The sequence below is a fragment of the Anabrus simplex genome, chromosome 1, assembly GCF_040414725.1.
Source record: "Anabrus simplex isolate iqAnaSimp1 chromosome 1, ASM4041472v1, whole genome shotgun sequence".
Taxonomy (NCBI): Eukaryota; Metazoa; Arthropoda; class Insecta; order Orthoptera; family Tettigoniidae; genus Anabrus; species Anabrus simplex.
In genome coordinates this window covers 348,922,599-348,946,426 of record NC_090265.1, presented here as the reverse complement: position 1 = coordinate 348,946,426, position 23,828 = coordinate 348,922,599, and the positions used below count along the sequence as shown (strand labels likewise).

At 37.8% G+C, this 23,828-nt stretch overlaps 1 protein-coding gene across 1 annotated transcript in view; it reads left to right on the top strand.

The window, feature by feature from the left end:
- The window catches only part of LOC136866038 (RNA polymerase II-associated protein 1), a 379,305-nt gene that overhangs the window by 322,466 nt on the left and 33,011 nt on the right, over positions 1-23,828 (top strand). The window contains exon 22 of the mRNA XM_067142667.2: positions 8,622-8,787. Within this exon, the coding sequence (XP_066998768.2) occupies positions 8,622-8,787 (166 nt within the window). The remainder of the gene's footprint in view (positions 1-8,621; positions 8,788-23,828) is intronic.

Sequence of the window (23,828 nt, the reverse complement as noted above, 5' to 3'; positions counted from 1 at the left end):
GACTTTGTTGTCTGATGTCATCAGCGACCCTAAGTACTCAAATTCAGTCACCTTTTCAAATTTACAGCCATCGATCTCAAGGCATTTCAGTCTTGGCAGATTTTCTGACACCACCATATATTTTGTCTTTTTCTCATTTACCGTGAGTCCCATCGTTTTTGATTCAGCATTTAACATAGTAAATGCTTCTTTGACATCCCTCTCTGTTCTTCCAATGATGTCAATGTCATCAGCATATGCTAATACTCGTACTGATTTATGAAATATTGTACCCCTCCTTTCAATTCCAGAGTCTTGCATGACCTTTCCCAGTGCAATATTAAACAGCAAACATGCCAATGCATCTCCCTGTCTGAGACTCTTTTGTGTGCAGAATGGTTCTGAGAGGTTTCGTTGTAGTTTAACTCCACATCGGACTGTACTGAGAAATGCTCTTGTTAAGGCTACAAGCTTTTCTGGAATACCAAGTTCTTGCATTGCACTAAGTGGTTTATCCCATTTTATACTGTCATATGCTGATTTGAAATCAGTAAACAGGTGGTGTGTGGTGATCTTGTACTCTCGGGTCTTCTGTAGGATCTGTCTTAATGCATGTATCTGATCGCTGGTTGACTTCCCTTTTCTGAAACCACGTTGATAGTTTCCGATTGTCTCTTCTACATGCTGCAGTAGTCTCACATAAAATATATTGGAGAATATCTTATATCCTATGTTCAGCAATATGATACCCCTGTAATTTGAGCAGTCCAATGAAGCTTCTTTCTTATGTATTGGGCAGATCAACCCTTCTTCCCATTCTCTAGGTAAGTGTTCATTTTTCCATATTTCATCACATATGACCCTGTGAAGCCTTTGCAAGAGAGTTGGTTTTGCCATTTTAATGAGGTCTGCATTTATATCACCAGGCCCAGGTGCCTTGTTGTTCTTCAGTCTGTCGATGGCAAGTTCTACCTCTTCTATAGTAGGCAGATTCATTTCTCCATTGTATACTTGTGGGGATCTGCATTACTTCTTTGTTAAAGTTAGCATCATTCTCTACTCCCTCAAACTGTTCCTGGAAATGTTGATTCCATCTCTCTAAGGCCTCCTCTATGTTGCCCGTCAATTCTCCATTAGTTTTTCTGCAGTTTAATGTTCTTGGTGTAAATCCTGTTCTCATATTGTTAATCAGTTGATAGTACTTTCTCGAATCATTCTGGGTGTGCATCTCTTCTATTTCCTTGAGCCTTGCTTCATGATACTCCCTTTTATTCTTTTTGTGTACCTGCTTTTCGCTTCTTCTTAGCCCTCTGTATGTTTCAACAGTTTCTGGTACGTGTATTGATCATTGCTTTGTAGGCTATATTCTTCCTTTCAGTTATTTACGCACACTCTTTATCAAACCATGTGCTCCTTTTATTTCTGCTTACTTCACCAATTATTTCCTCTGCAGTATCTTTTATCATTTGCTTACAATCCATCCAACTTAACGTCATTGGCTTTTGCAGCAATTCCAACCATTGCAAAATGTTCCTTTATCCGCTCCTGATAGAGGGTTTTAGTTTCTGGGTCTTTTAGTTTTTCCACATCATATTTCTTTAATTTGTTTTGTTTCTGATGTCTGTAGTTGCTATTAATTTTACTTCTCAATTTGACAATAACTAAGAAATGATCTGAGTTCACATTAGCTCCTCTAAAGGTTCATAATCTTCCAGGTCAGTCATGTAGTGTCTATCACCAAGAATGTGGTCAATCTGATTAACTGTGTTTCCAACAGGAGAAGTCCACGTTCCTTTATGAATGTTTTTATGTTGGAACATTGTACTTCTTTTTACCATGTCAGTTGAGGCTGCAAAATCAACTAGTCTCATGTCATTGTCATTACTATCTCTATGAAGACTACACTTGCCAATTACACGTGCTAGATGTTCCTCTTGACCCACTTGGACATTAAAATCCCCCAGCATCAGCACAATATCATGTCCGGGACACTTTCCTTATTCTTTTTCTAGGAGTTCATAGAGGAATCCTTTTCCTCTTCATTTTTTTCTTGTGTTGATGCATGAGCACCGAATAAAGTATAGTTTCTAAACCTTCCTCTGATACGCAGTTTGCATAGTCTGGGTGTGATAGGTTGAAAATTGAAGACCAGGTGCTTCATACTTTTGTTCACGATGAATCCAGTACCAAACTGATGTGTTTTATCATGATAGCTATAATACATGTTGTATTCCTTCTTTTCCATAATGCCATTCCCAAGCCATCGTATCTCTTGTAGGGCTAGTATATCTGTATTGTATTCTTGTATATTACTCACAAGATTTTGGAGGGCACCAGTTCTGTACAATGATCGTACAGTCCATGTTCCAAATCGTAGCCATTTATCCTTGCAGGGTCATCTATATTCTTTCCGTGCAGCTTCTGTTTGTTGAGGATTCGTAACAATTTCTTTTTTTTTCCAGGGTGGGGCTGTTAACTCCACACCCAACCCCCAGCCTGGAGGACCAGGGAACCTTCTGTTAGGGTTACCACACCTTAGTCAGGAAGGCCCCGTTTTAAGGTGCCGGGTATTCGCTTTCACCCATCCCCATACTGGGTAGAATTTGCTGGTTGCGTAGGCAGGTAAACCTGCCAACTAGAGTATTTCCCAGTATTTTCCAGAGGCACCTGCTTGGCACAGGCACCTCCACTGGGACTCAATAACCAGCCATTCACCCTTACCATTTTGCAGGGCTTGGGACCGGCACAGAGTTGACCTGAATTGCTTCCCCTGTGGTTGGGGAGCGTAGTTATAGCAAGCACAAATCTATGACTGTTGTTGACATTTCTGAATTGTTTGCAGATAACCAGATGATCGAACATTTACTTCGAAATACTAAAAAGTATGCAGTGTTTTTAAATTGTACAGGCCCACAAATAACTTTTGATGATATTCGTTGCTTTATTGGCATAGTTGGCATTTCTGGATACAATGAGTTGCCGTCCAACTGTTCTTGTTGGGACACGCAGGATGATATGAAGGCAGTGAAAGTTTGTCTTTCTCTATCTCTGTGGCTAACACAAAAGTATTGAGTGTGGACTTTTATCTGCCTCTGAAAATATTAACTACAGTAGTTACTCGAAGTATGTAACTGCATCTGAAGTTCTTTGATTCTTCAGTTTCTTATTTTTGTTTTGATTCTATTGTTCCATGAGAGTTTTGTTTTGACAGGCAACAAACTGTACATGTGTGTCTCTGTACTGCAAACAAAATATTTTCTCCTTTGTTCAATATTTCTATTTTGTTATTTTGTTGCTGTGAGGTGAATAAAACTGACATTCTATATTCTTACAATAAATAAATGCTAAGATTGTTTTTACATTGTTATTGTATGAAAAAACAAAAATACACCTTGCAACCTAAATTCGAATTCAAAAACTCATTGTTAAAAAATGGGTAGTGCAAGAGCCTAGCATTGCCATATGGCAACATCAAATACCTTATGACCTAGTGGTCCCAAAATTCTGAAACTTGTTTCATTAGTTTATTTTGGCATCAAACATGCGGCATAACACAGTAAATAAATAAATCTCAGAAAGAATTCAGGTGCTAATAGGTTAATGAGGTAGGTTGTGTTTTAGTTGTGACCATGGGTCGTCTTGGATCCCTTCCAGGCTCAATAGAACTTTCCTGCAGAGACAGTTATAACATGCCATTAGGGACAAACCTCTGGATCTTCTCAACATTGCCATCCTTGTCCATGGCAAACAACAGACTGCATGCATCAGAGGCTGTACGGAGTCATCTTCAGCACTGGCGAGGGTGGGAAATAACGGAACACTTGCCATACTTTGATTTTGACCTCATCCCCAAAGTGAAAGAACTGTTGTGTGGGAGACTGTTTGGGACATAAGTGAACGTTGGCATTGCCGTGAAACATGAGATTGCAAAAATCATGCACGGTGTGGTGACTGGTATCCGACATCTCCCCCATCTAGTATTTACAATTCTTATATTTATTATGCACACAATTCAATACATAAAATGTTTATTGTCCTAAAGGGACATTACAATACAAACGTAAACACTAGAAGTAAAAACATGACGACAAATAGTCGTAGTACTGCAACAAGCGCAACTAAACAAAAAAGCGTGAAACAAAGGGGTAAGTGATATTCCAGCTTCATTGCACTCATAATAACATTTACAAACTATTACAATCATAATAATCTTTTGTTACAGACACATTCATCCTTAATGTTGCAGTATACAACACATCACGTCTGTAATAATTTTGACGTCCCTTTAAACCAAGCTTAATAACAAACTGACCAGTAAATACAGGCTGACTCAAATCAGTTGAAGATTGTGAAGACTACAAGTATGATGCATACAACAGAGTATAAACCTCCAATGATCCATCCCTTAATAATGGCGTAGATCTCAATTAACGAAAACACAACGGAAAAATACCGCAACTTTAACCTTTTCATTTTTACTATTTACGTATGAACATTGAAACTTTGATAAATACACTAACAGCGTTTAGAAAAATCAAGAATCAAACGAGAATTAGCCTAATCTTCCAATTTAATTGGCTTATTTACTATGACTTGGACATCAATATTATGTTATTAACGTCTAGTCCATTAATGATACATTTTAATTGTTAAGTTTTCTTGTTTACTTTTTAAGTAATTAACGTCTAGTCCATTAATGAGACATTTTAATTGTCAATTTTTCTTGTTTACTTGTTAAGTGTGACGACATTTTATTGTGTAAAACAATTTTAATATGCAAATTTATTGTAAATGGGACTTAAAGAATGACTTACCCTTAAGACAATCGTATAAAAGATGGCTGAAGATGCTCGATACAGTGAGCGAAACATGTCCCAATTAGAGTTTGTATTGTAATGTCCCTTTAGGACAATAAACATTTTATGTATTGAATTATTTGAATAATAAATACGAGAATTGTGAATACTAGTAGTAAGTTCAATACGGGTAAAAACATGAAATTGGTCTTATGCAAAACAATCTCCCACATCATCAGCAACGTGTTGTATGAACAATCTAGGGGACTACTTTGAGGATTTACAGTAAAAGTTACTGTACTCTCCGAGAATAAACATTATGTAGCACAAGGACAGTTTCCTTGCTTTATATCCTACACCTAGTAAACCTACTCATCATTATTCATTACATTCCACAGCACCTCATGCTCTCCGCTCCCATCTGTATATTTCCATTTGTCTCGTAGATCCTGCATTTGTGTGAGAAAAACAAATTGCTGTGACTTATATTTCAGCCTTAACGTGCGCGTGCATGCATACGTGTGTGTGGGATTTTTTCCACTCAAGTGGGACTAAATTCTAACAAAGGGAGACTAACAACCGTAATAAAAACTCCCATAAAATGTCAGAAGACATGAAATTAGATAATTCAATACATTGAATTAAAACTAAAACCACACAGCAAGTAATCTTAATGACAAGTAAAAATAACCTTAATTCAATCCAATCGCTAGTTGCTTTATGTCCCACCGACACAGATAGGTCTTATGGCGACGATGGGATGGGAAAGGCCTGGGAGATGGGAGGAAGCGGCCGTGGCCTTAATTAAGGTACAGTCCCAGCATTTGCCTGGTGTGAAAATGGGAAACCACGGAAAACCATCTTCAGGGCTGCCGACAGTGGGGCTCGAACCCACGATCTCCCGGATGCAAGCTCACAGCCGCGCGCCTCTACGCGCACGGCCAACTCGCCCGGTAACCTTAATTCAGAAAAGGGGGAGAATAGAAGGGAATAGGAAACAAGACCCGAAATTTTTAACACATACAGGTTTCAAAAATCGCATTCCCCTCATTTTGATAAAACTTATAAATCTCAATAAAAGCATGATAAGAAAAATACATTTCACAAAGGAAAATGGGCTAATATACAACTATCCATATTTCAGGAATGAACTCCTATCAAAATTGAAAACATGAAAGTTTTGAAAGACCACAGATCAGAGTAATTACACTAAAAGAAACACTTACTAACAACAAAATCCATTTCAGAGAAATTCCAAAGTTTCTGTTTCTCTTTCTTTAAAACTTGTCCACATTATCACCTCTGAAACACACCAGATACTGTATCACAATAAGAGTTCTTAATCTTGATGACATCTAAGAAAGGGTGGATTTCGATCAAATTTTTGCCAGGAATGTCATAATCATGAGTTACTACAGAAATAACTGCTTGCATTGTCTGAATTCCTGTGGAAAATCACTGTGTATGTAATCACTTAACCAAAATAGGCAGCAAATACCATCATGGTTCAGTGAGGTTGAGATGGTTGTTGTTGTTGTTGTTATAAAACCCGTATAAACAGAACCCTGAATAAAATGGAAACCTGCCTTAAATGGACTTTTTCCTTCATTTCTACCTGCTATCATGCTAACTGTATTTAAAACTGAATCACCTTTAGATTCATCTGAGGCTGTCTTCACACACATCAAAGCATAATGTTTCCCTCTGCAAAATGAACATGTTACAAACATCTTACACTTAACACTGAAATGTCCCTGTCATAGACACCTGATACAAGCTCCCTTTTTCCTTAATGTTCCTTGGCATTCTTCTAGAGAACAGTCAATAGCTACAGCACAGTCTTGAGAAGAATGTGTGGTTCTGCTACTAAACACACAAGCTATTTCTTTGTTGTTCTTGCTTCCCTTACTAACTGAAACATCCTCTACTGTAATTAAAGCAGCCGCTGAAGGTACTTCTCTCTTCTTAATCTTGGTTTTGTCTTCTTGCTTAACTCAATCTACCCTCTCATTAGCTTCGAAAGAACCTTGCTGTCGACCTCAGTCTTTAAGAACTCTATCAAGCAACAGTCAGGTTCCTTGATAGAGGTTTTTTTAAAAAATACATGATACTTGTCTCAAGTTTCAAACATAACCTCTGATAAGGCACTTTCCACAAGGGGGAATAACATTGCAGCGTATTTCTCCTTTGTTACTCCTAAAGCCCCTTTCACATGGTCCACTGCTTTCTATGCCACTCCACTCCACCAGAGGTGTAGAAAAGGGCCCAAAGCATTCACATGAGACACTTTGGGTAGCCCCACCTCACTGCACTCTTGTCAACAGCAGGTCACTGTCAACCGACCTGAAGTCTCTTCCATTCTTGGCGACTGGTAGCTCTCTAAATCAGATTAGTCTGTTCAGATGGTCAACATTGTGTGCGCCACAAGTTGAAGTTTTAGTCTGAAAATGTTGGTGGAATACATTTTCTCACGCTGTAAATTTGCTTAAAGAATTGACAACAATTCATCAAATAAATTCCCATTCATAGGAAAGTAAGTGAAGAACTTTTCTCGATCACTGGTACATTCATCTAGAAGAAAATGATTAGCTCCTCGTTTTAGGCAATATGAATTCAGTGGATGGGTCCAGTGAACCCTAGTACTCTCTGTCTTCTTTTTGTAAGAATATAAATCTCAAGGATAACGTTCGCATCCATGGTCCAAAGTCAAACTGAGATGCAAAAGATGTGGTGAGGACTAGAAGTTTGCCGCCAAGTTGCTGGAAGTGGACAGCAAGGAAAAACAGTGTGTCTGAGAGGTGGTGTGGCATGGCATGGAATTCAGTGGATCGTGCAAAAGGTGCCTAATGAATCAAGGCTCTCAACTGTCCTTCCAGACTGTCATACAGTCGTGTTATGGTTCTTGAACTATCTTTCTTTAACACCAAGTATAAAAGCTCTCTAACATAGTATTCAATAAGTAACTCATCCTTCCCATACCTAGACTTCGACAGACAGGAGGAAAGTTTTCTACCAGTTTCTAAGCAGTTTAACCAGGTTCCATGCACTGAATCAAATAAACAAGTATGTCTTCATCTTTAAGGCTGCCATCTTCATGTATTTTAGTAAGTTGTGTCCAAAACCCAATCCAACCTTTCACATTCCCAGCCAACCTTTTGAGCTCTAGTTTTGGTAGTCTTAATAATCTCTGATTAGAAGAAGGTGAACAGATACTATTGATTTCAGTAACAGCTTGATCTACAACTTGTAAGACACCTTTCCTTAAGCCTTAAAAAATTTCAGGTTGTACTCGCTGCAATTGTCTCTGTTTGAAGCATGATATCTCTAAGTTATCCCTTTGCAGCAGCTCGTTGTAGACTTAATCATCAATGTGTTTTAACTTCTCGTATTTTTCCACAAGTGAAGCATACCTGCTACAAATTTCTTCATGATCACAATTTGCAAGATTGTACAGTTCTTCAAGCTTATTCACTTTGCGAGTAAATGCACCATATAATACTTGGCGTTTGGTCATCCTTGTTCTAATGTAACTTGATGTTGAAATTACCAGTACTCCTGTCACAGTTCCAAATGTTTTGTTTTTGCAATAACAAATCCTTTACCTTAGCATAATGACAATTTTATTCATAGAGCTCAACATCAACTTCAAAACTACAACCAAGAGAACTACATAACAAAATGGAACAAAACCCTGTCTTTCCTCTGCCGGAAATCGATTACCCGAACAAGATATAACTTGCATTCTCCACACATTGCTTGAAAATACATTGATTATTTGTAATATGTACAGAGACCTCTTTGTAACCTCAATCAATAAGAAGTATAGCATGGATAATTCACTTTCAGGTATGCTCAGCTGCTTGAACAGTTTGCTGCTGTGTCATATGGAGATGCACTTTTTGGTCACTTTATTCTGGTTCCTCTGCAAATGAGGCATCCAGTCAGCTTGCGGAAACAAGTGTGGAGTGAACATGCTGGAATTCTGAGGGTACTGTCTACCACTCCACAACAGGTGTGTGACTTTCCTGCATTTTGCATTTTGCCCAGCTAAAATATAAAGAGGAAAGAAAACTATAGTATAGTCATCCCAGTTTGGAATGTGTTCTTCTGATTGATTGAATGGAAGGTAGGAAAGAACTGTTTACACATTACCTAAAGTCTAAAATATGAACTCCAGAGGTTCATTTGAATCCTTTCAGTAGTGTGTAAGTCCATCATGATATTTATTTATGTATAAGGTCAGTAGTATGGTGTGTACTCCATTGTTTTATTTTTTTCCTCCTTAGAATGGTTTTAATTATGTCTGTTCTATTGACAGATTTTTATTTTGGTGGCATCAAAATATCACCAGAAGCAGTGTAATTTTCTCACTCAGTAGAATGTTTCTCTACATTTAGCTGGTACCATTTTGATTTTGTACTTTCATTTCTAGACACATTCAAAATTCTTGAATAAAAGGGGCTAAAATTCTTGGTTAAAAAGGATAAGAATTCTTGAGTAAAAACAAAATTTTCTTGAGTAAGCTTGAATTTTTAAAATTATTTTATCAATTTTATTAATTTATTAATTTTTATAAAATTATGCACTGACAATAATTCTAAGATACTGAACATTATGTTCAAACTTCCACGCTGACAACAGTTCTGAGTTTGTCTTTGTAAGGTTGTTCTTCTATTTGTTAGCACACATGAGAACTGTGGAAAAAAAAAAAAGAAAGAAACCATTCACAGTCAACATTAGAAACTGGAACCCATATAAATTACTGTTATCTTCACGTAACAACAGCAAATCTTCTAACATTGAAAGTCCAGGGGCCTATTCCACAAAAGTATGGACTTGTACATTACAAGTGAATTCTCTGGCAACTAGTACAAATACCAGAATTTCTGTTCCACAAAAGAATTTTCTACCGTTGTACTTTACTACTCCATACTTACAAATTACCAGTGATGTTTTGTGGGTGTGTTCCACGAAAGTACTAGTACTTGTAACTAAGTAGTGAATTGGGCAGTATTCTCTACCAGTGAAAGGACAATAGTATATAAATGTACTAGTGCTATTTAAATATGCTTATTTCAGCTACATTTTTATAAATATGTGGTCTAGCAGTAGTGATAATGATGGTGATGAAAATGAAAACTACCATCTGTACAGGGAAAGAATAAATTTCCAGTTTAACATACAGTAATATTTGAACACAATGAGCATTTTAGGTTAAGCACAATACAAGTGGAAGAACTTGGGCATAGGTTAAAACATCCTACGAACAGAAATAAATCTTTCTCTGCTAAACAACAGTTACTAACAACACTACATTGGCTAGGAAATGGTGGTCAGTACCATGGTATTGCAGATATGCATGGAATGGCAAAATCCTCAGTCTGTAGGTCAGTACATTCTGTGGTAGCTGCAATAAATGATATAAAATTTCCTCAAATTGTTTGTTGGCCTGAAAATACTGAACAAGCATGTTCCAAGAAGGATATTCCTGGAATCATTAATGAGCAGAATATCTCTTACATACGGTAAGTCCAACTTTTCCGCTCAAAAACTCCATGAGCTTTTCCCAAGTCAAATATTTCCATCCAACCATTTATTTTGTCTTGTTTTTTCAGACTCTTGCTGAATGCACCGAAAAGAATATCTTTTCTTCTTTCTATTTCCTTGAAAATGAATAACTTCGTTTCTCTTGACACCATTTTAACAATTCATGCAGAGTGTGCAATCATGTTACAATTAAGTTTGGTGGCTGAATATCGTTATTAGCGGCATCTGATTCCTAATAACAACCAAGGTATGTCAGACTATTATGGAACATATGCGAGGATCGCGGAAGAACAGAATGGGTGATAATAACGGAGTAATTTCCTATCATCAAAGAAATAAACTGAAAAATAACATTGTAGCATTAAGAAATTCACACAAATATAAGAGTTCTTTGAATCTTTGCTGCATAACATACCTTAAAATATGATATTACGATAAATGAGGTAAGCATAACCTAATTCAACGAATGGAATACGAAGGTTAATAGCTGATTCGTGCTGTGACATAGTATGTTTATTGATATGTCGTCACTAGTAAAACTTGTAACAATTCACTGGTAATATACGAGAGACTTTCAATCTTTTATGGAACAGAAATGTACAACTCCATACATTACAAGAACCCACACTGGTAACTTGTAATGTACAAGATGGTACTTTTGTGGAATAGGCCCCTGGACTCTTTTTAACTATGTCCTTCAGTTCACTGTACGCATGTACTGCTACATCAGGTGATAGATCCTTCAAGGTTGACACCTGTTCAAAGATATGTTTCAAACTGCTTTCAGTTGCATCAATGCTTAACAAATTCTGTTTGTAAAACAGTTCTGATAACAGTTGAAGAAGTTTACGAGCAGGATCTCCCTTTACAGACTATGAATCTCATTGTTGAATCTGTATTGATGGTTGAACTTCTTACAAAATTGTACAAAAACTGTTTTAATCCTCCTAGTCAATACTAGTCAAGACGAAAGTTCACACATAAATAGACATGTTTCGACCCGGCATTGGGTCATCCTCAGTAAGACATGTATGATGTATTAAAAACATAAAATGAAATGTTATTTTAAAAGTTTTTAAAAAACATGATGAAAGTTAAAAAACTGTAAAACGGTGGTCGTTAAAAACAGTCTTGAGCTGGAAGTCTTTCTGTTTACATTGCTTTTTGTTGTCCTATGGTGTGGATCAGCTGGTATCTGTATACTGTTGGCTTAGTTTTTGTATTCCGACTGGGCTGATGTACATAAGCATTATTGAAGTTTAACCGTCTGATTTTAGTCTGTTAAATGGATAATACAAATCGAATTAAGGTTGAAAAAGTGGTGACTAACAGGAACAACATTTTGTTTAAGTTATGAAGAATGAAAAATAAACTTACATTACGTGGCCTGCTATATCACACGTGTTCCCTGATTGTGGAGTCCAGCTCTCGACTGACTTGCTCCCACAGTCGAGACGCAAGACGTGTTGCTGCAAGGAAGTGAAGTGGGGAAATGAGGCGGGCCTCGCAGGAGAATGGGAGTATGCGGAATAATGGTGGCGGTGGCTGAAACAGAGTGTAATAATTGTGAGTTCTTTTTTTCCCTAGTGGGTTTACGTCGCATCGTCTTATGGCGACGATGGGTTAGGAAAGGCCTAGGAATTGGAAGGAAGCGGCCATCACCTTAAGTAAGGTACAGCTCCAGCATTTGCCTGGTGTGAAAATGGAAAACCATCTTCAGGGCTGCCGACAGTGGGATTTGAACCCACTATCTCCCGGATGCAACTTCCTGTTTTTTACTACAAACAATCAGAATAAAAGATTCCCATATTAGGTTTTTTTTTCATTTGTCCCATTTAAGTTGAGGGCTGGGTTCTTATATTGATCCATACTGATGTAAAAATTCTCTAAAATATTGAATAGTGGAGTGGACCTTTTTGTTCACGTTGTAGAATATTTAGATCTTGATCTATTGGTTACTCATGGCAGAGAAACGATTATATTTTAAAGCGTTATGATGTTCTGTATATCTTATGAGGAAGTTCCTACCAGTTTTTGTCCGACATAACTTGACCCGCATCCCTGACATTCCAGTTTATAAATCCCAGAATTTGTGTATTTATTGCCGATCAGTGCGGGAGGATCACCAATCCGTCATTGAAGCAGGCGTGGTGATTATGCTTCATACCCTTTAAGTCAATCATGATGAGTGGCATTAACGTTAAATCTTCCGGAGGTAAATTAGCCCCACAGTCGGATCTCCGGGTGGGTGCAACTTTGATGTCCGAAGCATTAAGAAATGTTGGAAAGAATTCACAGATATTCCAGATCTGTACATACAACTGTCGTTCTCTATTAGGCAATGACAGACTAGAAGAGATCGAGAAAGAACTTACAAAAATCAACTGGAGTATTGTTGGTTTAAGCGAAGTGCGCCGTAAAGGGGAAGACTGTTTCCGTTTGAAATCTGGCAACTTGTTCTATTTTTGTGGTGATCCGGAAGGGAAATTCAATGGAGTTGGCTTTTTAATTAACAAGAACATTGCTGATAGAGTATCAATTTTAGAAGGATCTTCCAGCAGAGTAGCTCGAATGGTCCTTAAGTTGTCGAATAAATACAAATTGCAGATCGTTCAGGTGTATGCTCCCACTTCAAGCCATCCAGACGAAGAAATTGAGTCCTTTTATGAAAGCCTTGATAACACCTGCAAAAAGGGAAGTGATTGCCACTTCCAGATGGTTATTGGAGACTTTAATGCAAAAGTCGGTACCAAGAAACAAGGTGACACTGTGGTGGGTAAATATGGAATTGATGACCGAAATGATAGAGGTGAGAGATTAGTCCAGTTTGCTGAATACACCAATATGTCCATCATGAATACATTCTTTAAGAAACATCCTGAACGAAAATGGACGTGGAGGAGCCCTAACTTCAGTGTAAAAAATGAGATTGACTTTATTCTGTCGAATAGACCGCATATTGTAAAAGACGTATCAGTGTTAAACCGATTCAGCACTGGGAGTGATCACCGTCTTGTGAGAGCAAGAGTTGAACTTAATGTAAGATATGAAAGGAACAAACTCATAAGAAGGAAGAGCAACAGAATCAATCTCAAAAACCTAGAAAACAATTCGGAATCATTCCGGGCAGCTCTTCAAAGTAAGTACCATGTAACTAAGGCTGAAGATCTAGCAGAAATGATTGTTTCGTGTGCTCAAGAAATCGGGGGCATATGTAAGGAAAGTGACCAACCAAAGAAATTCAGTGACAAAACTAAAACCCTGCTAAAGCGAAGGAGAGAAAAGAAAATTCAGACTGATCGTGACATGATAGAATATTCTGAAATATGTAAGGCAGTACGAAGAGAAATGAAAACTGACTTACAGAAATTCAGGGAAGACACTTTAAGAACAAGCTTAGAGAGCAAGACGAGTTTCAAGACAGCCAAACGAAAACTCATAATCGGTAAAAAGCAGCTAATTGCTCTAGATGGAAATGATGGTCGAATTACTGAAAAGGAGGAAGTTTTGAAATTCATCAGAGACTTTTATTGCAATCTGTATAGCAAACCAAAGGAAGCCCTGAATGGACCTAAACTAAATGATATATCTAATGTTCCAGATATTCTCCCTTCGGAAGTCAAGTGTGCTTTAGATAGTATGAAAAAGGGAACTGCGCCGGGTGATGATGAGCTTTGTGTGGACATCCTGAAACTCACAGGGGAGGAGACAATAAATCACTTGGCAAAAATATTCACTTCCTGTGTGCACTCGGCTTCAATTCCAACATCATGGAACAAAGCAAAGATCATACTGATACATAAGAAAGGAAATATTCACAGTATCAAAAATTATCGTCCTATCAGCTTGCTCTCTATTTTGTATAAACTTTTTACAAAGATCTTGTTAAATCGAATCAGTTTCAGCCTTGACTCAGCCCAACCTATTGAACAAGCAGGTTTCCGTAGTAATTTTAGCACAATAGACCACATACTGACTGTAAGAGAAGTGATAAGCAGAGCAAATGAATATCATTTGCCTCTCTGCATTGCCTTTGTTGATTTTGAAAAGGCATTTGACTCTGTCAGCCATACAGCTGTCATGCAAGCTTTACATGAGCAAGGAGTGGAAGCAGCTTACATCCAAGTGCTCAACAATATCTATGAGACTTCTTCAGCTTTCGTTAATATCGGTAAATCAACCCCAGAATTCCCCATCAACAGAGGTGTCAAACAAGGTGATCCCATCTCCCCGAAACTATTCTCAGCGGTCCTAGAGATGGCTATGTCTAAGCTGAGCTGGGAAGAAAAGGGAATTAGAATTAATGGGAAAAGGCTAAATAACTTGAGATTTGCAGATGATATTGCTTTACTGGCAAACGACTTCGAAGAGCTCCAGACCTTAATTACAGATCTTGCATTAGAATGTCAGTTGATTGGCCTAAGCATAAACCTTTCCAAAACAAAAGTTATGTCCAACGAATGGGTTCAAGCTGGAAATGTGAATATTAAGAACATGCCATTAGAAGAGGTCAGTGATTACATCTACCTTGGCCAGATTATAAATATGACAGGTGATATAAGACCAGAAATCTATAGGCGCATCAAGCTCGGATGGCAAGCATTTGGAAGGAATTCTTCAGTATTAAGATCAAAAATGCCAGCAAATCTGAAGAAAACAGTATTTGACCAATGCATCCTTCCTGTGCTGACTTATGGCTGTGAGACTTGGACTCTGAACGAATTCACAAAAGGGAAACTTCGGACCGCGCAGAGAGCCATGGAAAGGTCAATGCTAGGCTATACAAAGAAAGATAGGAAAAGAGCTGATGACATCCGGTCTGTTACAAAGGTTAAAGACATCTTAGAGAGAGTACGCTCCTTAAAATGGCAGTGGGCTGGCCATGTTGCACGAAGAAATGATGATAGATGGACAAAACTAGTGCTGGAGTGGAGTCCGAGAGAACATCGAAGGCCTAGAGGAAGACCACCGGACAGATGGGACAAAGATATCAAGAAGATCGCTGGTACCACTTGGATGAGATCTGCCCAAGACCGTTCTACTTGGAGAAGACTGTTGAAGGCCTACCTATACCCACGACTTAAAGAGGCCACATCATTTTAATGATTGAAATGGCTGATTGTATTGTATTGTATTGTATTGTATTTACTGTGTGAGAGTTTATTCTTTCATTTGTGTTGCTGGTATTGAAAGCAATGAATTATTTCTGACCAGTGGATTATTACACTTTATTTTTCTTATCACACACTTAGACAATGTATTGGAGATTATACACGACCATGTGTGACTGTAACAGAATGACTTTGGCTGCCATTTTGAATCGAACTAAACTTTGACCGACCAAGATCGATTCGAATGATCGAGTCAAAACTGGAAGGTGTGAGTTTCAACATTCTGCCAACTCTATGCGCTTAAAGATGTAGATGCCAGTCAACTTGCCGACAAACTGTAATTTTGTCTTCATTAATAAGGAATTTCATGACCTTTTCCGTATCCATAATCAGGCTATCACAAGACAAATATGCACCACGCTGGTCAACTTCACATGATTATGTTCCAGATGTAGGCTATCGTGCGACAAATATTTGCCACCCGTCATTCTACATCTAAATGCGAAATACAAGCACAAACAGGCTCACTGTGTTATTCAGGTGTTTCAGTGCTAACCGGCAAGCAAAACCGAGCATTTCTGAAGCTAATGACTTGCTCCCTGAAGGTGCAATTTATCTGTGAAGTTCAAGAATTCAAAGCCTTTTCGAGTTATCACGCAACTGTGGCGAGGGCTCTTACCCGAGTTGGAAATCACGTTCCTTCCACAAGGAATGGCGATTAACATTTTCAGGGCTAGGAAACATGTGATCATACTAAGCGGTAATAGCGATAATTCATGACGTGATAAGTCCGGTATTTTTATATAGATTTAATACGATGTGAATTGGGACTTTGAATTTACGACGTGCTAAGCGAGAAAACATGTTGATAAGGAGTGCACTAACGTGATTTCACTGTATATAAGATAATAAAATGTTTAGTATGTATCAAAATATGAAAACATATTTAACTTAATACGTTCTGGTGGTTTCTATGTCCGTGCTGATGAGGGACACTGGGAAGACATCCTGCATAGTCATCTGTTGGAATTGAGATTGGTCGACATCAATTAATGAAGCCCTTCCAGGCATCGCGGAACCTAAAAACTTGCTACCATAGAAGCTGATGTCCTCAGGAACCCTAGAAAAATTAAAAAATCCCAAACTTTCTTGAGGGGACCAGCTGGGCGAGGTTAAAAACAAATGCAAGTGTGAGCATTTTTTCACCAAGTCAGATTTTTCTTCCAAAGTGACGATCTTTAGTTTTCTTGGGCTTAAGGGTTTGCTGAAAGTCCAAATTAATTTTTAACATCAGACCCCGAGAATGTATTGAGGGAAGTTTTTGAAATATTAAGGAGGGTAAATGGAAGTCTTTTGCTATAAGGACGTTTATTTATCCTAGGGTTCTTAGAAGAACTATGTACATATAAATATGAATAACTACTTGTAAGGGGTTTTAACTCCTAAAACCATAATCACTGATTTAAGAGCTTCTCAATTAGATATTTTGTATAAATTGCATATTTTGTATAAATTTCTGTTTGGGTAAGAGTTTGTAAACATGGCCTAGCAGTAAAGATTGTGCAACCGGGAAAACAGCTACTATATTGGGAAAGACAGTTCAAGTCAGTTGAAAGTGTTGCAACATGTGGTTTACAAACCCGGGCTTAGGCCGGAAAGTGGATACTGAAGATGACAATTCATCAATGTGGATAAACGTGCAAGATTGCTATTTGCGGGTCGGTAGCTGGTAACCAATCTGAAAGCTCCGAATTCGAATGAGGTTGCATTGACCAAGAGACGCTTGAAGATGTGGCAGTGGTAGTGTTGTTTCCTGTGGATTTTAGCAGACACTACGCTAGATGGAGCGAGCATATATATATATATAAAAATTTCTGTTTGGGTAAGAGTGTGTAAACATGGCCTAGCAGTAAAGATTGTGCAACCAGGAAAACAGCGACAGTATTGGGAAAGACGGTTGAAGTCAGTTACTTGTTATCGAGTGATGGACGAAGCATATTGTGCGTGCGTGCTTAGAGTTCATTATTACTACTGTGCACAACTATTGCGGTTGCTTATCCTTGTTCTTGAGGTTGCTGTTGATGACGATTTCCACTGCGAAGTCTTTGGTGTGTAAGTTCTTCACGGGTGCATTACTGCACAATTACAGTCATGACGAGTGCATTACTCATTAATTCACATTCCCGGTGAGCGGTTCGTGGAAGATGCTACATAGTGTTCTTTTGTAAGTAAGATTATGGATTATTCCTCGCCGGAGAAATGCACATTGTGGGCAGTCTTTTATACGTGTAATTTGGAGGTAATATGTTGTGCACAGAATTAATTACGACTTGAGGAAAACGTAGACCAAGCGTTTATTACTTGCTCATTCTTTGAATAATACGACATGCTTGTCGTCATTTATTAATCTCACAGCAGACATTTTACATTGCGGATGTGTATGGCTTAGTAAGAGTATAGTGAGGTGACTGTTTTTTTTTTTTTTTTGGTACAGTTATGAGGCGTGGTAAATAGATTCCACGGTGATGATGCCATTATGCTAATATATTTAAGGTTAGGAAGAGACATCTTCTTATATGTAGGATATAATTAATTTGAAGCGTGGGCTTCAGAACTATGTACAGTTGTGGTGTACAGCTTGTAGATGTTTGTAAATGTTTATATTGGTCTTATCGCATGATAATAATTGTTGGTTTTTGTTTGGTTTTAATTTTGTTTTGGAAGTAAATTGATGTAGTGAAACTCATGGTAAATCTTTTATCGCTGGAGTGAGGAAAAACCTGGCATGCTACCCAATTTAATTTCAGGGGTAAACAGTAACGGGTAAGGTTATAAAGCAAGTCTGGAGCCTCGTTAGCCTGATGACCATCGCCTTGGGAGGGGGAGTTCCTTCTTGCTCTACAGAGTTAATTATTCCTGTAAATTTTTGGCAGTTGGCACCCAATTTTGTTATTTATACTTTAACCTGGTGACCATTTATCCATTTAGTATTTTCAATTTCATCAAAATGTTACAAGACAGAGTATGGTAGCTTATGTATAACTTTTAATAACAACCCTTAAGCAGTTGGAACTTGTGTTTAACCCCTAAAGGCATGACCACTGATTTAAGCACTGTTGCTATGCAAGGCAATGATTTATGCTTATTCCAGGCCCTGTCATTCTGTACGTATGGTGATGTCAAATGGCACATCTCTCCAGTCTCATGTTTAATACATTCACTTTTTGTCATGTTTGGATTTGATCCATGAATTGTTGAGTGTGATGTAGGTACCAAAGATCAGAGATAATTGTATGGCATTTGTTTGTATTCTTTTCAATGCCTTGCCTTAGGTCTCTTATTTCCATTCACATACCTGCCAACCCTTCCGATTTACCCGGAAACTTTCCGTTTTCTAACTTGCCTTCCGATTTTCCGATTTATTCTTATTTCTTCCTATTTTTGACCAATATAACTTCCAGTATGGTGAATAATCTTCCCCTAGGATCAAGTATTAATTCTCATGTGCTTGTGTAATTTACGCAACCTCATTTTCAAACTTATTTATTTGATGCTTTATTTCGTGAATGTATACTCTGTCGTCTTCATGTATCGTGTTTCTCGCTCACCACAGCAGCATTTGTGCTTTACAGCTGGAGATTCAGGACGGAAATTGTCCTACAAGCAAGAGAGGCTAGCGACTCAGTTAATCGAGACGAAAGAATGAGTTTGTTATTGCGTGGTTCGTGCACTGTTAATATAGTTTCTGCATGTAGTTTCGTTGGAGTTGTAGGCCACGCGTTTTTTTTTTTTTTTTTTTCAGTTCTGTACTTGTCTCCCTGTCAAAGTCGTACGTTAATGTATGAGACACATTGATCTGTTTTGTATGGGGTAGTTTTGCGTATTTCTGTGCATTTGTGTCATTCTTACCTGATAATTTTAACAAGTTTCATGTATTTGAGGGAGTTGTGTCGGTGGCAATTTCTGCTATTTTCTCTTCATGCTGTGACCAAAAAAACGTAACAAACATTATCTTCAAGGGTTCAGAGATACCTATAAACTTAAATTTCCATTCATTTTACAGTCTAATAAAGGGAACTATTATGCATTTTGTTGTGTGTGCCGGTGTGATATAAATATTATTGTTCGTATGAATGTGTCATAAATTAGAATGATTAGGTACATTTTCTTCCAACCATTTTTATGTTTTCTTAGTTTAAGATTTTAAATTTAATGCCCAGTTTGCATTGTAACTGTAGATATGTATGCCTTCTATCCTGTCCTTTTTTCACCTAAACCGTGGCGCAATAATATGTAATGAAATCCTAGAATTAAAACTCTTCCTGTTTTTTATTTCTAAAAGTTGGCAGGTATGCATTCAGCACCGTAGTTGAGGTTATTTGTAGCTTATGTCAGTTATCATGTTTTAAATAATTTCATACTCGCTGAGTTCTGGAGGAAGTTAAATTGGAAAGTGGATTGCTTGCTGACCTCCGTGTTGTTTCTATGCAGGGCGACAGATCATGCTTGTTCAGGGCCCTGTCGTTTTGTATGTGTGGTGATGTAAAACGGCACGTAGAATTGAGGGGATGTGTTGTACATTGTGTTACAAACATAGTGCAGATGATAGGAGCTATGCAGGTGCTTATGTGTATGCAGAAGTTATGACCAAACATGGTTATTTTGGCTCTGCTTGCAAAGCGCAGGCAGCTGCAGTGATGTACCCAGATTTACGAGTTGGATGTGTATGTTAACAGAGCATGGGTTGTGTCCTTTGGGGAAGGAGCTATGATAAGGAGGTTGAGGCTCTCTAGAGACATGTTTGGTGGGTGTTTTGACATGTACAGGATGTCTCTTATGAACTCAGACCGAATGTACATTGTTTGTACTCTGTGTTACGGCAGCTGCCATTGATGCTTTCACTGCCCGTACTTATAGACATAATACTGTTTAGGCTTTTCGGCTTATGCCGTGTCGAAATTCTTTACATTTCGCATAGAACTGTGCTCTGCGTCATCAGAAGAAAATCTCGACTGTCAACGAGAAAGGCTTCTTAAACAATGACTTTTTTGAAATTAGACGTTATAATAGAAGTGGAAATGGTATGTTCATTCATCAACAGATGGCTCCCCAGACATGGCACAGCGCTAGCGTTCTAAGCAGAAGCTGACCAAACCATCAGAATCAGTCTAAGATGGTCCCATAACATGTGTACATAACATATGACCATCCCAGTGTTTTCCAAATTCATTGATCCTCATTGCCAGATGTTTCATTCCAGTCTTGTGTCAATGTCATACACCTGTCATTGTACCAGCAGCATAGTATTTGAACTACCTTTGGAAGAGTGGCAGGATTTTAACAGATTTTAATAGTCATAAATTACAAGAAGCTATTTTACTATAGACAGAAGGCTGTGCCCTACAATGTTATGTTTTATTAATACTAATACTCTTTTACTGGACTGTAAATAACCCAAATAATAAGGACTTCATAGTGTATAACATATACATATATTTTTTATCTGATAATGTTTTAATTAATGTAGGTCACTGAAGATGACTCTCTTAAGATGAAGTACTGTATTGAACAGGATGATAAATAAATACAGTACATACAGTATATTATTGTAAGAGTTGAGTCATGAAAAATGAAGGTGGATACGATGGAAGGACTAATCTTGAGAGTGTATCCAGACATCGGCAACCTTCAGGCAAACATTTGGAATGATTTTGTGAGAGAGCCATCCTTGCTCCCTGGAACGAGACGGTTGACAGTGTTAACTGTTCAGCAGTAGGTGTTTACACCTTTCCTTGATGGAAGAAAGAATCTACCTCTCAGTTGACCACACTGTTGCGTTTCTCAGTTCTCTGATCCCTTCTGGGATGCCTGAAGCAAGCATACAGTGAAGGTTAGTTCTCCCTTCATATGTCCCAGAAATCTTAAGCCCCCTTCTCTTTGTCATGGAACAAGGCTGCAGCGTAGCAAGCTAATGGCCAGGATAATTGAGACAACAGTAATAACAGGCACCAGTAGGAGTGAAAGCATTTACATTCCTCACATGCCACTGGTACCTTGGGACTACCTCATTCCTTTTAGGAAGACTCAGTTCCCAATGAAGCTATGCTTTGGGATGATGATCATCAAATCTCTGGGCCAGATAGGGATTGTTTTTTGACTTTGACCTCCTTTTCCCATGGTCAGCTGTATGTAAGATGCTTGTGTATGAGTTCTCCGTGTGACCTAAATCTACTCATGCCTAAAGAAAACAGTTAACATGGAGGTTCCCCATTTGAGTATGCCATTTATTGACAGTAGGGGTGGTGGGGTAGGCTGCTAAAAAATACAGTATACAGCAAAACGTCATTAATCTGGATTCACTCAGGGTTGTTGCTGTTGGGATCAATGAAGGTCAGGATTAATTAACTGAAGTATAAGTTGCAAAAAAAAAAAAAAAAAAAAAAAAAATTGCCTAGGAACAAAATACATGTACTGGCCTAAAATAAACAAATCTATAATAAATGGGGATCAAAGCATAGTAATGTTTAAAGGTAGATATAAAAATGAAAATAGTCAAGAATTAATGATGCACATTCAGGCATTCTAGAGACCTAAAACTCAGTACCATAGAACAAGATAGCTACAGTACAAAACTCGTAGAAACATTGAACATTCAAAACTCCCCAGAGGGGTGGAAGTGGGGGTAGGGGGAAGGTGCTCTTTGAAATTGAGGCCGAGAAGCAAAACCGCATAAATATGCAAATATAGGATTTCTGTTTCACCCAATGTAAGACATAGTTTTTTTCCCCCTAAATTTCCTTAAAGTCCAAATTATTTTTAATATCAAATTCCCAGAAAGTGTTGTGGAATTTTTTTGAGATATTAAGAACGAAAGGGGACATAATCAATTGGTAGAGATTGGACCTGCTAGGAAGACATCCGGTGAGGGGAAGTGTGTGAGTGAGAAAGCAGTAAATAGTAACTAGTAAATAAAGATGAAAAAGCAGAGCCGTGGGAGCGAGAATGCCGACTTCCCCTTCTCGCTCAGTGTTGTGGCGATGTGCAGCCGACCCGAAATATTTGTTGTAACTGACATGTAATACTCCGCAGATTTTTAGTTAGTGGACTTCTCTTCCAGCTGTAAATTAGACATACCTAGCCAAAATGAATTTATTTACAAGTGTAACAGATGATAGATAGATTTAAGGAGTTAGAACATAATTTAACCTCTTATTATAGTAGCTGTGAAAATCGTTTTCATGTATCAATTTGCGTAGTCATTATTTTAAATTGTAATTTAATGTAAAATTAACTTTACGACGATGTAGATGCAAAGTGTATAATATGGTTTGCTATAACAATAGGCTTCATAACCTGAGCCACATCATGTAAAATAAGTTGATAATAGTAGAGGATTTTTTTTTACAGTCATCTTCTCCTCAGAATGAACGCTTAATAGATTACCCGAACAAATCTTTGACTTCTTCCGTAACCGCAAAACAAAACCAAACTGGTTCAAAGAAACTGAAAAAGACCTGGTAGAATTAAAAATTACAGAAAATTCACTATTCGGTCAAACAGCTAAAGTAATAACTCAAGACGAAAGTGTAAGGTTCCAAGACAAATCTACATTCAAAGCCAAATCTATTATCTCGGAAGATGAGAGGAAACAAAGATCAGAAATAATGAAGACATACTGGGCACTAAGAAAATAACAACACACAGAGAAAAGATTGATTCAACATGCCCAAAAGAGGGTGAAACAAAATAATAATAATAATAATAATAATAATAATAATAATAATAATAATAATAATAACAACTTTTTCTATAAGGCGAGAAGGCAGGGTTAGACAATATGATCATTTGTCCTTAGCTTCTTAATGCCAAGATTTTGTTGCCCTCTTGTAAAATAATAATGTGACTTAACGATAAGACATATATAATGATATAATGGTTCTCAGGCACAGAAACAAAATATAATTCATTAAAAGAAACAGCACCGAGCTCGATAGCTGCAGTCGCTTAAGTGCGGCCAGTATCCAGTATTTGGGGGATAGTAGGTTCGAACCCCACTGTTGGCAGCCCTTAAGATGGTTTTCCGTGGTTTCCCATTTTCACACCAGGTAAATGCTGGGGCTGTACTATAAATAATGCCACGGCCGCTTATTTCCCACTCCCAGCCCTTCCCTGTCCCATCGTCGCCATAAGACCTGTCTGTGTTGGTGCGACGTAAAGCAAAAAAAAAAAAACACACACTGTAAAGGGTCTACATATGCTGAGTAAAAGGCAGCAATGTCTGTATAAAAAGATAACTTAAATGACACTTGAAATAATAAGTAATAAAATAATGACACTATATTCACAAAATGAGCACATATTTGTGTTAAAAATATCCTCTACAGCTCTTCAATTC